General features: G+C 37.4%; 1 protein-coding gene across 1 annotated transcript; it reads right to left on the bottom strand.

The window, feature by feature from the left end:
- Positions 1 to 7,147: 7,147 nt before the first annotated feature.
- Positions 7,148 to 14,550, bottom strand: LOC140156946 (L-proline trans-4-hydroxylase-like). The gene is made up of 6 exons (XM_072179994.1): positions 14,362 to 14,550; positions 13,494 to 13,585; positions 11,430 to 11,522; positions 11,113 to 11,262; positions 10,646 to 10,775; positions 7,148 to 7,635 (listed from the first exon to the last, which is right to left on the bottom strand). The coding sequence occupies exons 1-6, from the start codon at positions 14,548 to 14,550 to the stop codon at positions 7,519 to 7,521; spliced, it is 771 nt and encodes a 256-aa protein (XP_072036095.1). The 3' UTR covers positions 7,148 to 7,518.
- Between the last annotated feature and the right edge of the window lie 679 nt (positions 14,551 to 15,229).

Here is a 15,229-nt window from a genome sequence, read left to right as displayed (position 1 = left end):
TTGGACGAATGGATATCTTTGAAACTCTGGGGTATAACATGGGTAAGGTCTAATATCAAGGTCAAAGCAGGTGTCAAACTTTAAAACCACGCAATTCTTTTGACCGGCTAGCAGGCTCCATACGGGCATAACGGGGATTACAAAGCAAGTTTGCATCCAAAGGGTCTGTGAAGGGCCAGAGGAACACTCTATTTTCAGTCCTAGAAGCAGGTGGCTTGGGTGGTCAGATGGTTCCGAGTTCCGACACAAATACTTGGATTAGAACAAATAGCCGGACCAAGACATGTCATTGGTCATATTAAAGGATTTCGATGATTCATTTTCAGGCAAATCTGTGACGGAACATCCGACTGTCAGAATGGTGAAGATGAAATCAATTGTACGACCTGTGTAGACATTCCTGGAGAGTTCCCATGTAACTTGTCACTCGGGTACCCGTGTATTGATATCACTTCCGTATGTGATGGTGTGCAAGATTGTCCAGTGACCGGCAGGGATGAGTTGGACTGCGATTGTTCTGATGATCTGTTGATGTTTCCATGTGATACACAGGTAAATACCCAGGGGTTAAATACATCTGACAAACAGCTATAAATTCTTCTACAATATTCTACGTGTCTTATTTTGCAGTACTGACACAAAGCGATATTTGAGTCCTATATAATTTCAGAATAGTATTAGGCGTAACAGTTGTTTCAACCATTACATGCTGAAAAAATTGTCGCGAACTATGAGTTTGACAAGCAGGACAAAAATCGAGTGTATGAACAAAAAAGACAAGGGAAATGACGATATCACTACTGTATGAATTATGGTTGAATGCACCACATCATACTTTTAAAGTGTACAAAGTTCCTATAAACTATAGGGATATCCCGAATTCAGGAAAAACAAAAGATTGTAACCATTGGTGTTATACGAACAATGACGTGCCAAAAGGGATGTCTCTTTTGGTATAAAAAAGGAAGCCGGCGGTATGTAGTCGAGTCATTGGCGTTTTCGCCAGCTGCCGGTGCTTCCTGCACATTTAGTTTTTTCACCTACAATTTGACTAGTACTAGCACATTAATATGATTCTCTTCCGAGTTCTAACTGTAGAACAACAACGATACACATTAAATGTGTGCGCGACAAACAATGTGTTTGAGACTTTACCGCATTGATCTACCTATCGAAGTTTTTGTCATTGCAGTACATTTGCAGTGCTGCATCGGTTATCTCAAGGGTAAAAAGCAACCAAAATGTTAAAATTTACAATATACATATATGTATTATGCCTTTTCCCAAAAGATCGTTTACAGCCTGTCTCCAAAAAAAAATTGTGCAAGTGAAAAGCGCCCTCTATGACAATTAGAAAATACCGTTGTGACATGATGCTGACATCAACGTCAACAGCGCAACCTTAGTTCTCAAATGCCGTTTGTTCTGTTCAATTTGCTTGTTTTAATCTCGAGATATGTTTAGTTGACAACGAAAGGGTAAAATCACAATTGTGCCACTTTTACTAAGGAAGAGGGCTGTACATGTAAATCAATGATAGCTGATGTTGATGCGTCTAATGCACCCCCCCTTCGGGGCTCGTGCATTACACCCATCAACATCAGCGTGACTGCATTATTTTGTCTAATTTCTCTCCCAACAAGTGATATGCGTTCATTAACCTATAAGTGTGCAATATTTGTTTGTCTTTTAACATGTCTTCAATGACAAAGAGAATAGTATTTGCCATTGACATGCACATGTGTTACAGCAGAATATGAAATTTCTATTTGTCTTTTAATCTGTTTTAAGTTGAAAAATAGAATCATTATACCATGGTAAAACAGTGAAAACAATTTTGCATTGTTGTGTAATTAATGCATTCTTTTGATTTCACATAGGAACTCTTGATAAGCTTGAAGCTATCACTGATTTACATGTGCAACCTTTTTCCCTATTAAAAGTGGCACATTTGTGATTTTACCGTTTCGCTATTAACTAAACATATCTCGAGATTAGAACAAGCAAATTGAACATAACAAACGGCTTTGAGAGCTAAGACTACGCCCTTTACGTTGATGTAAGCATCATGTCACAACGGCATTCTCTAATTGCCAAAGAGGGCACTTTTCACTTGCACAATTTTTTTTGAGACAGGGTGTATACATTGAAAGTTCCATGTTCTGCAGGCTGGTTATCCATGCGTTCCTCGTGACGCGGTTTGTAATGGAACTACTGAATGCACTAATGGGACAGATGAGACGGAATGCGGTTGCTCTGAAGAATTGGAATATACATGTGGAGATGGAACATGTATCCCTCTATGTCAGCGTTGTGATGGGAAGTATGGCGATTGTTTAGATGGTTCGGACGAGGCTGGATGTGGTACGTTGCGTTTTTTGTACGCGCTAATACTCTAGCCATGTCCTTTGATGATGCGTGTATTAGCCTAATTGTGTTGTCCGTCTTGGATTAAAACCTTGGTATAAAAGCGCCGGGACAAAAAGTTTCACATTGGACGTACATCTTTCCTCCTACTCAATTCCTCAGCAGCCAGTGAATGAGTGAGTGCCAGTGTTGGTATTGTGCTGGTATAGCTGGCATAAAAATCCCCCATACGTATTGTTAATACACCGAACTTCTTTATCATAGAGCAGAAACAAAAGGAATATGCCTGAAAATCATGCGTGGTCCTACTAGGAATCGAACTGAAGACTCACTGCCTTCAACTAACAACACCGAGTCTCATTATAATTACTGATAATTCTTCTTCTTTTAGATTTGCCCAACAGGATACACTTACGAGGTATAACCAAATCATTGTTACAAGATCGAAGTCACACATTAACTTTGCATTGCACAGTTGGGCCATTATCAGTGGAATGTGCCCCTGAGGGTGTAGTTCTAGAAGAAATCATCATATTGCCAAATGATACGATTAAGTTGGATGAAACAGAATCGAGTGAATACGAATGTAAAAAAGGTAATGTGATTAGACATTCAGTATTCTGATTTATTTGTATGGATGCCATTGGAATAATGAACTATTTCATCAACAGTATGCTTCGACTATATTTATAAATACGTATTTATATAATTAAACGCACCGCACGTGACCACCTCCGCGCTGCCATAACAGCTTATAGATAGGAAGCCTCGAATAGTGGGTGGTCTTCCTGTACATTTGATTCAATGCAAAGGCGGTAAACAACCCAAGTAAACAACATAAGACTGTGTGCAGCAAAATTGACTTTTTTGTTCAACTTTGTGATTATATTTTAAACGTTTCCGTCGATAAGTATTTTTTTCCGTCGGCAAATACTTTCAAAATGTTGTTTCTGATAACATATTATTACAATTTCGAGAATCTTCGTGTGTGATAATTTTGCTATTCAATTAATACTTAAACATTTCTATAAAGAATTGCTATCCTATGAAATCAATGGATCTTTATATTTTAAACCAAAATTATAGGGGTAATTTTTACTTTCATTTCTTATTCTTTCTTGTACTTTCAGTATCTAATTTACCTCAACCATGATGAAGGAAGCTTAATTTGTTACGGGATCCTCTGTCAAACGAAGTTTTGAAAACAAATCGTCAAACTGACCTTGGTGAAATGCTGGATTTTGTAGAAAGTTGAATATTAATAAAGGGCAATACCAATTTTATTTACATCTGTTTCTTGCAAGGAGCATGTTTCAGACATGCAGAAATTGTAAACATCTTGACTTTTGTGCGTGTATTATCAATAACAACGATCGACAAAATTTATTACATATATACATTATGGACCGTTCGCAAACACTTGTTAGGGGAAAAAAAAAAAAAAAAATTTCAGCCCCCCTTTTTTGACATGAAAATTATGGGTCAACCCCAGAGAAAAGCATATAACGCTCATTCTACAAAATCCGGTGCCAATCCACTGTAAAAATTGAAAAAATTTAAGTTGTTCAAAAAGACCTGCTTTTTGGTTTTTTTAAGAGCAATTGTATCACTACTTTCAGATGTAAAAGATTGTCAACACCACTTGTATATTTTTCTTTCAGGAAGTCATGATGTTTTTTAACACTAAAACTCAATGTAATGTGAGCTACGTTACCGGCTACAAAATGGGCTGGTTTTACTTAATCCAAGGTCATAAAAAGCAAATGAAAGATCACTTGAGTGAAATGTAACACCGATTTCACCATTTTATAGAAGTTTTAAAGATGCATTAAATGAGTGCGTAACGTAGCTCACAGTAACGTAGTTCACGGGTTTTTAATGTTTTTGATGTGATTTGCGAATGTTAGAATGTTATGTCGGTTAATTCTAATATAAATGGGGTTCGATCACTGGTACCTATCACATATTATTAGGAAGTACTTGTTATACAAGTGCATACTATGGAATTCTGGTAACGTAGCTCACCAGTCTTAACATGGTCGGTCAAAATTTCAATGTTTACAAAATTTCCATGCCAAAAATGCTACAGCATCACGATTTTTACTGTTATTTTTAAAAACCTATGAGTGTTTTCGTTCAAAAACCGCAAACTACGTTGATACCTCTAGTCTTTCCAATAACGTGTGTTAAAAAGGGGTAACGTAGCTGACAGCGTTTTGGTGGATAGTGCAATTTATTTTAGAATTACACAAAGACGTTTTAATCACTAAAAAATAATGTTGATATGCAATATGATGGCGCTTTATCTAATTAAAAAACAACAAATATGTAAAGATATCGCATTTATTCAAAGAAAATATTAAGGGTCAGATTTGACACTTGAGCAGTGGAAACGCAATTTTAGCGATTTTTGAGCCTTTGCAAGGGTTAACCAGGCTGAAGAAAGCATTTAAACTATGGAAAACTATATATGTCCATGTAGATCTCGTATCATATTTGATGCCCTAAATGCTCGACAAAGTATTTGTGGACCAAAGAATGGAAAAAGGGCTATTGGCACCGGATTTTGTAGAATGAGCGATAAACTCAATTTCCCCTGGAAAATTTGTGGTCAATGTTTTCAGGCCCCCCTTAGGAGAGTCAAAACTTTTAAGGGCCCCTCATTTTGCATCAGGCCCCCTAACAAGTGTTTGTGAACGGTCCCTTAGTTTAAACATCCATTCAATTACGCAGTTTTTTCTGGTTTTTTCGACATACAGTCACGCCCTCATCGGGGAATCTCCAGAGATAGTTATGCAAAATTGGATTTCTACGTGCAATGCTTCTGGAGCTTTATGGAACACATGTAAATGACATGGATGGCACTTATTCCGTACAACTCCCGGTGGAGCATAGCATGATGAAGGAATCTCAATTTGCGAGATGTAATGATGGAATCTGTTGGCCCCGTCACATTTTACCAATCAATGGGCTAAAGATTTAGCTAAAGTCTTCTACAGAGGCACTATAAGTTTTGAACAGAATAGACAATAATTGGGTAACTTCCATTTGAAATACTCAGTTGTGGAAGATAAGTAAAGCCATAATATAGGGGAAGTATGGGTTTCAAAATGATTAACCCTGACCAATTACATTTGAAAAACATACTCCCCCTGTGGAAGATATTTCCAAAATCTTTCACAAGGTAGTGTGGATTTCAACTGGAATAACCCAATGTAATGGTGGGTGTCGACGTTATGTTTGCAACCACCGATTAATTTCTGCCTGACAGGTAAATTTGTGTTCATTCATATATACGTTGCCCCATCTGCCGACCTGTTTGCGAATGTATATAGGACGGTACGTGAGGTTCTAAGTGCAGTATTATAATGTCTCAAAGAAGGTTTATAACCTCAACCCTAAACCTTTACCATAAACTATATACCCTAAATCCTAAACCTTAACCTCCTTATGAACGTTGTAATGCAACTCTTACTCTGTACATGTAAAACTTCGAACGATTAGAACAATATTGATCTAATAATAATATACGAACGCGGGCGCTTTTCCAAAGAAATTGGGTCCATTGAGGAAATAATTTCCCGTTGGTAATTTTCTTTAATAATATTAATGAAGACGTATGTAACTGAAACCACGTTCTTGTTGACGTGAATTGTTTTCTATACCACTAACATATATACCAATTATGTTAATAAATGAACTTTTATGTACTTATATTTTAGGTACATTCGTATCAAGCATAGTATCAGGCACCATCGTCGGTTAGTACCGTCTGTTCAGCCGGCTCCTTTTTTTACGGATTGAACAAGTGTAAATAATAAACACAGTAAAACAATTGTCACATTGCCTTGTTTTAATAATAATTAAGATTTACATTCTATATGATCATTAATAGATAATAATCTGTTAAGACCTTTCTTAGCAGACACCCCCACACACCCCTATACCACACCCCGCACTCCGGCGCACACTCCCACACCCACCACACCACAAACTATAAGAACATGCACATAGAAATTATATACGTCTTGCGTTTATCCTATTCTTTTCTGCTGTCAGCAATAAAAGGAAAACGTCAAGATTGACCTTCCTGACATAGGATGCTGTATTACAAATTAAATTTTTGCCGCGCTGCAAAGGCACCCCATCAGGGTTTAACTATGGTTTTTAATAGCGATCAAATTTAAAGACGGTATGGCCTGCACCCGGGGGGGGGGGTTCTTCGAAAAATTTTGTACGGGGGTGTGCCACGCAGACTTTCGGATGCTGACTTTCTCTATACCTACTTTTTGCTGTTTTTGCTACCCATCAGTATACCAATTTTCAAGAAAAAGCACCCAAAAAGCACCCAAATTTGCCATAATTGGGTGCTTTAATGGCATTTTTGCCCAAATGCGCCCAATTGGGCGCATTGGTATCCACTGAAAACCCACCCATCGATATACCAAAATCGCTGAAAAGGTACCCCAAAACCGTGGCACATCCCCGTATACCTTCAACCAGGAAGAACCCCCCCGGGGGCCTGCATGAGATTATATCATAAACATAATACAATACATATCCTATTCATTGATTATATTTACATTTATTCCGTAATAGACAGCCCATCACCCATAAAGACAGCTGAACTAAAATGCTTAATATTACCACTTCAAGACATGTTTTCCAGTGCTTAATATTAGTAATGTAAGCACAGGTCTCAATAAATCGAGCAATCAATCAATTTATTTCATCCATTCATTCTTCGTTGTGTCGGTGTGTTTTCCACCCACCATGAAATATACAAGTTACCCCACTCAATTGGCTATTTTGCAAGCAATTCTCCATGAAAATGGCTTTATTTTTTTCTTCCCGCGATTTGCCATTTTCCGCGCAATTTGCTTTTCTTTTTGCACAAATCGTTCATTTTAGACTGAAATATATTATGTTTAGTTTTAGGCCTAGGCGTTGGTGGCAACTTCTTCCTACGAAATTGTTATACCTGATTTTGTTCGTATAGTAGTTACACCAAACTGTGGTTGTGGGAGGACGTTACGAATCTAGTAACTTCAGCTCCACATTTGTGCTGCCTCGAGGTACTCTCTACCTGGTTTCTTGTGTGTCAATTTCCTTTTTATTTTCCATAATAATAGCTCTACAAATTTAAGCACCTCACATAACTGCAAGTTTTTTAGGATGATGTATCGTCTTGTCTTCCATTGGATCCAGGAAATCTTTACCACGCATGTCAGTCTTGTTGCCACATGCCAAAATAGCTTCATTAGGAACCTACAAAATGAAGATGTTATAAACGTGTTATATACAGGATACAGGATATTGCAGGATTTAATATCACTAATCATGACCAATCCAACTTTAGCCAAAATTATGCAAATTTGTGCTCATTTTAATGCTTCCTTTAAGCCATCTAAGGGTTTTTCTGAGAATGGAAATTAATTTGGTTTGGTGTTATACGCCCGTATGCTAAATAAAGATTTGTTATAATGTTATATACCATGTTATAATACTGATAATAACAATTAAAAAAAACCTTTTTAGACTGTGACAAAGCTGTCCTAAAACATTGTACCTGTATGGATAATGATTTGGAAATTCATATTTGCCACACAATGTGAATTTTCTTTGAAGTTTTCAAAAAAAGTGGACTTAATTTTGTCCAGAATGAAAGTATACAGTGTTACAGTTAAAACATACAGTGAAAACATACAGTTAAAATAATGTCATGAAAACATGTAGTTCAAACATTTTATATGAAGAAACACTACAAAAATTTAAAAATGTCAAAATATTATTCTCTAAAAAAAGTGTGGAAAACACGACAATAAAGCACTTCTATTTTAGACAAATCGCGATGTGTTTGCCGGTGCGTTTGGCAAGTTTGAATAAATTCAGATACGCTGAATTCTATAGTCGGTTATCTTCCAAACAGTATTTTGACAAATGGCACACGGGATCATACAGGGGCAAACATTAGTGTAATTCCTGTTAATACACTTTTCGTCAGATCTAATGGATCCCATAAATGTAAAGTATGTGGGTACGAATACGAATTTGTTTATTATAGAGCACAAAATGCATAAGGTCGATTTGTTTCTTGTGCAGGCAGGGTACATGTAGGTCTACAAAGGTCATTGTTGCTCCACTTTTGGTAAAAATTAAGGCAAATTGTTTGCTTGCTTTCGAGATTCCAGCGATATCTGGTTAATACACAGTAGTAAAGCCTTAATGTACGATCTTTTTTTCAGAATATACCTTTATTTTTTCATAACCGATTTTTTGGTATATTTGTAATACTTACACATGTTCCAACTTAAATCTATGAGCAAACTGTCAAATTCGCCCTATTTGTAGCAACTTAAATCTATGAGCAAACTGTCAAATTCGCCCTATTTGTAGTAAAACGGGATGATTTTCTGTTGGTACGACACACACCGACATCGCCTGGCTAATAATTACTTGGTACAGCAGAGATACTAAAATAAATACCCGGGATCGATACACGTGAATGTGCTATGCACGATGTTGATATTCAGACGAAAATCTTTGGACACCGGGGTAGAAAGTAATGAATATCTCCCGTAAATGATTTCGTATAAAGAAGCCAGATGTGGTTCCTTGCACTTGAATATACACGTTGAGCAGATATGATAGTCGTTAGCTAGCGTCTTGAGAAAGAAGCTTGTGTCTTGAACTCAAAAACTAACAATAATTCTGCTTTTGTTATGTGCCGAATTATATAGCGCAGTGTATAGGTCAATCGTGGAGGTAGTCTAAAAGCAGTGGCCTATGGCGTACCATGCTAACTTACACCATAGATTTTTGATAATCTATGCTCACAACAGCGAGGTCAGTCACCGCGGGCTATTGTCAGTAGCCTTAGTCAGATGTCCTTCGGCCCATTATGCGTCTCAAAACTATTAAACAGGTCGGAACAAAATGGCCATGCGTGGCGGTGGATTATTATATTATATATATATTATATTATATATATTTATATTTTTTATATTATATATCATCAATCTTTATTCAGCAAAACAGACAAACAAAGAAAGTAATGAAAAACAAAGACTGGACTTACGCCCAGGACAAGTTGGTAGACAAAAGTCATCAACTATGCAGGGCTATGCATGCAACGACGCGAGCAACGAAAACCTACCATGGCGATTTCTGCCATGAAGATATCGGGGCGATGACACTGTGCGACATATTATCAATTTTTCAGATTGTGATAATATGTCAGAACGATCGCAAATCGTAGTCTCCTACGAAGTGAAATATTTTGAATGATAGAGGTGAAGTTGATGATGTTGTTTCTTTGCAAATTTCAAATATTTTTCGCGTCCAAATGCATTGGGAACTCTCATAATGATTGCATATTAACTATTTTATCATTTTGGAAGAAAAAAAGAAAAATCTAAACATTTAAAAAGATCGTACATTAAGGCTTTAAAGGTCATAGGATTCTCCTTTGTTTTTATGAATAAGGCAAACGTAAAGTAATGACCTCAATTGAGGTATCAGACATATTTTGCTACTTGCTTCCTTCCCCAGATTCCTTCAATAAATTTCCTTCAATAGACTGAAGAATGCCATGGGTACCATTTTGTAACGTTGATTTTTAGTTCTTTGTACGAGAAACACGATAGCCAAAATAACAAATAAAACCTTTCAAGATGACTCATCAAAATTTGATTGATCACTTTAAACACCACCAGACGACTTTTATTTCCTTATTACTTGTTGCAAAACACCCCAGGCACCTGAATTATATTGCGTCAAATCACTCGAATCACTCAAATTATATTCATTGGTACATGGGATATGGTTCGCATACTAAAGTGTAATCCCTATCATTAATAACCTGCATTTCCCTACATTTGACTACATTGTACAATCTTGGAAGTCTTGAGCAGTTGTCCAATGTGTTCCATTATTATGTTTTGTTGAATCCAAGTGTGTACAAATATTGGATCCAAAACATAACAATAATAAAATTGGATGCTTTACGCCCAATATTTTAAAATATTGGACTCGACTACGTCTCGTCCAATATTTTAAAACTCATAGCTCGACCAATAAATATGGGCTTAATCGATCCAATTTTATATCAATATTGATGGGGCGAGGAGAAGTTTAAGTCATTGTCGTAGATGTCCTGTTTACTCCAAACACAATACACATTATGCCCATGATCATGAAAAACTTGCTCATGGAATTTCCACATAGCGCGCCAAGTGTTCTAAGTACTTTTTTCCAAGATTGTAGGTTTAGATATTACCTTCATCAATGGACTGTACTTCGGAAGATGATGATCCTTCACTGGATTATTAGTTGCTTTGTTGTATGCACTGATAAGCATCCAGCGTCTTCTGGGACTCTTATTTTGATCACTCTTGTGCAAAAGGGTGCTGCAAAGAATCAAATAAATACCAGAATTAAATGCGTGTCCAATTTGGGTCCATTGATACGCTGTAGTATTTTAATAAATTGGTTTACTCAGGAAATTAATTGCTGATTTTTGTGCAAAAGTGAGAATAAATGAAAAGCAGAGGAAAGAAATTGATAGTTGGACAGTAGAGAGGATCAGGAGCTACAACTAAGATTAAAAACAATGTTATTACTGCAAACATTCAACAAGTACTCGTTATCCAATCTATTTCAATTCATTTTTATTTTCTGACGAATGTGTGTTAAGGATATATAAAATCGGCGATCGATTATTGATAACCATTAGTCTGGACATACCAATTAATGAACAGCGCATCTCCAGGTTCCATGTCGACATACACCAGTTTCAGTAATTTGGCTGCTTGATCAATTCTTTCCGGGTCACAAGCTGTCTGACCTCCGACCTTTATGGTGTCAAAACGCCCCATTTTGTGGGATCCTTCAATACCTGTCACAGAATTTAAGATTTAAATATTTAATGTAAATATTATTTGGTTAAAGTGGAGATACTCTTACACGGCATTAACCCGAATTTCCCGCAATACAAAACCGTACAGGCTGAATGCCTCGCCTTCAGCGGGTGAAGGCGGGCAACAAGATTAGGTTAGAATATTACCTGAAGACAGCCATTTTCTTTATCACATTTATCAACAGCAACCAAAACAGTTAGCATGTCAGGATACAGACATCCATTCTTATACCAAGAACTAGAAAAAGAAAAGAGAAGAGACAACATTTTTAATCATAAACAATTAGTGCTGTATTTTTCTGTAATAGGGCGAAGTTCACCCCACGGTGATGGGACCCTCGATCTTATTGTTCTTTTGCATGGAAATTAAAGACTGTCTACTCTAGTTGTCAAAAAACAACAACAAAAACGCGCGTGTTTACCCCAAACGACCCAAGTAGATCAATCTTCTGCGCTCATTTTAGTGACAGGGGGTTGGTGAGGCCCACCATTGGTTTTTGAAAATGTATGATTTTCATTTCGCTCTTGTAAAATTATTCCAAGAGCGTCTGATATTTTTTATTTGTTACTTAGGTTGAAATCGTCATTTCCTTGTATATTTAGGAGAAAATTCGGTGAAAATCGCCCGTTCGTAGAATTTTTAGCCAAAAATCAATTCTGCCTATACTTTTTCCAGGCGGCGGATGACATGATCGAGCCGGCAACCCGTGAAACCGCCCGGCCGTATGGCATTTTCCATATACTCGGTTAGTTTTGTGGGGTTCATTATCGAACCCCAACGGTTTTAGCTTGTATTTATATTATTTATCAACATAGGCATATTTTTGTGTGATATTTCAAGCGTTTTAAAATTTCAAAATAATCCCATTCAATTACACGGTTGACGATGAAAATTTACTGAATTTAGGGACTGCACGTCATACACCACCTGACTTTTTCCTAAATTTGCATGGGCGCGTTCACATTATGACGTCATAGTGATATTATGTGGGGTATGTTTGTACTTATTTTGGTAACAAATATAATGGTATATGACGTTTGTAATTGAAAATTAGGGGCATGTAACCCCCCTAGTCCTACAAGATATGGCTCAGTAGTTCTAAGGTTGAAGTCACTTTAGAGTATAGAGTGTATGTACAGGGTGTCCCAGAATGATCTATACCGGGAAAGATGGAATTTTTAGGTATGAAGGGCATGTTAAATGGTCATATTGTTTTACATTTTAAGTTTAAGTTTAACATATATTTAGCTTTCTCAGATTTTTTAGATTTTAAAATTGGACGTTTCTAGTAGAAGTTATAGATGATTGCGTAAAAATGGTGAATTCTAAGTTTTGACAACGCAACCTATTTTGAAAATCTGTAACATTACTAACCGTTCAGCACAAAGTTATTTGGAAAAATTATGCAGGTATTTAGTTGGGCCCTGTTCATATTTCCACTAAATAGCCGATATCTATCTATTATTTATGACGTTACGAAGCAATCATTATATGGAATTAAGGATTTGTGGCCTCATCCCATTCTCTCTTTGGCGGTAGTTTTAGTTATTGTGGTGTGAGGTCCATGTCATTTGAAATGCTTGCAGAGGTCGAACTGGTTGTGGTACAGAAAAGATGGCTCCTCAATTTATTGTACAGCAGCGTGGATTTCTTTCAAAAACTTACTGGCAAACCGGCAGCTATGTTGAGACGCAAAGAAGTTTCATTAGACGATTTCCGCGAGCACGCAGAAAAGTCAAAGGAGCGATAGTGTATAACGTAAAGAAGTTTGACGAGCACAGAACTGTCAGGAATCGAAGCTTCAGAGTGAAGCTTCAGGTGCTCGTAAGACTGTAAGAACTAGAGCGAACATTGCAGCTGTCCGGCAAGATTTAAGGCGCAACCCCACCAGTAGTTGTCGTCGAAATGCTGTGCCAAACATCCCACGTTCTTTATTTAATCGTATCGTGCCATTTTCAAGGGTATGCGAGTCGTTTGCGCTGAAAATGAAAAGCAGGTTTTTCATCGATTTTACATTATTGCATGCCACGCTAAAACAAATAAAGGTAGCGTGCTGAAATTAACAGAATAAGTAGGAGACTTGTCCAGCATTATAATGCTGGTATCAAAAATAGATACACTACCCGTCTTCTATTTTTAGTTATTTTTGCAAACACGGTACAAATCATTCTGGGACACCCGGTATCATTGACATATGACGCGTCTTACCCATAATCCTGATGCCAAGCAGTACTTCCTCCCGTGCGTGCTTCTTTCATCATTAGTTTGGTGTGGTAGTGATAAACCTCTCCACCTAGGAGCTGAAGGTTTGAGAAAAAAGTAAGAAATTGACAATGCACCGCCACAATTCGGAAGTGAAAATAGTAGTACCTTATGCCTAAGGAGCAAGGAACAGCTGTTGATGAAGATACGTTTCCTAAAGAACAACCTCCATGGAGGAAGAGGCGTACTGGCCGGTGCACCGGTGGGGGACGGCAGGTCGCCATTGTCTCGGAATATCGGGACATAATTGACCAAAAGTTGTAATGTGCATTTTTCTTTGGCCCATTTAACATTAAAATTACAATGTTATAAAATCATTTTTGTAGCTGAACAGATTTGAAAATATTCTGTCTCTGTAGCTCCGGTACGCACCGACATCTGACATGTAGTATCACCAAATCCGTAGCCCGGCGGATTAATTTTGGGGTGGGGTTGTAACGATTCAGTGGCGTAGCGTCATAGGGGCACAGGGGGGGCACGTGATCTGAAATTTAAAAAAATCCCATAGGAAAATGGTCGGAAAACGGCTTGTGCCCCCAATCAGACCCGGTGCCCCCCAATCATGGTCGGTGCCCCCCCACACACAATATGATGACCCACGCTACGCCACTGTGAGGTTTTTTCGCTTGCATCTAATACGTGGACTGTATGGGTCATTTAATGACCATTTAATTTGAGGCATATGATATTTTCAAAAAATTGGACACTTTGGTGGATTTGGAGGGCATGCGTGAAAAATCTACACATTATGGTGCATTTATATGCAAATACAAAAAAATTCCGTAAGAGTAATTAGACAAAATTAAACACTCACTTCTTCCGCTGTGTCTACCATTTTTCTTGCTCTAAATATCATGCCAGTGATGTCATTGCCGGGTTGTCTCCATAGGCAGACTTTACTGAATGATCCTTCACCATCGTCAAGGCCAAACGAATGCTTTCGCAAACCATCGTCACTTTCTAATGCTGGTATTAGCACTGAGAGTTCTTTAGGCCCTAACATGGCCCTTTAAAAATATGAAAACTAAAACGTCAAAATCAAATTCTGCTAGATATACTGCGCCAATAAAGTATCATTACACTTGGAAAAATAATCACAATTTCAAAACTGAACAACATTTGGGTAAATTTTTTTTTTTTGATAGATGCACTATCTAATCCTGCCCCGGCGGGTCACTCCCATTGTGACCTGTACACCATCCGCGATAAAAAAAAAAAAAAAAAGGGTAGTTTTTCGTGGGTAGGCACGATACGCGCGTATCGTGTTTATGGTATCAAAAGCATTTGAATAGACGAAGGTCCAGTTTTAAAAGTGACAAACTGGCCTATAAGGCACAAAAAGATTCCGACTAGCGCAACAAAGAGACAACACAGTTTCTTCAATGAAGGATTTTTTCAGCAGTTTTTATTTCAGTTTTTACTTCTCTGTACTTTTCATAACTTTCATTTTATTTGTCAGTTCTTTGTTTTCATTTGTTCCTTTTGTTTTAAATTAAAGCCAAACGCATAAGTTAGCCATTCACCACTCTCAAACCAGATTTGTGGTCTGTGGAGTTTTGAATAAGCCAGTTTGTTACTTTTGAAACTGGACGTCTACTCTAATGCTTGTAACTTTACTTCTTGAAGTCACATTGGATTCAATGTGGTGTCATAATGTGCAAGATTAGATAGTGCATAGAAAA

This window comes from Amphiura filiformis, chromosome 1, assembly GCF_039555335.1.
Source record: "Amphiura filiformis chromosome 1, Afil_fr2py, whole genome shotgun sequence".
NCBI classification, from domain to species: domain Eukaryota; kingdom Metazoa; phylum Echinodermata; class Ophiuroidea; order Amphilepidida; family Amphiuridae; genus Amphiura; species Amphiura filiformis.
This window is presented reverse-complemented; position numbering and strand designations above follow the sequence as displayed.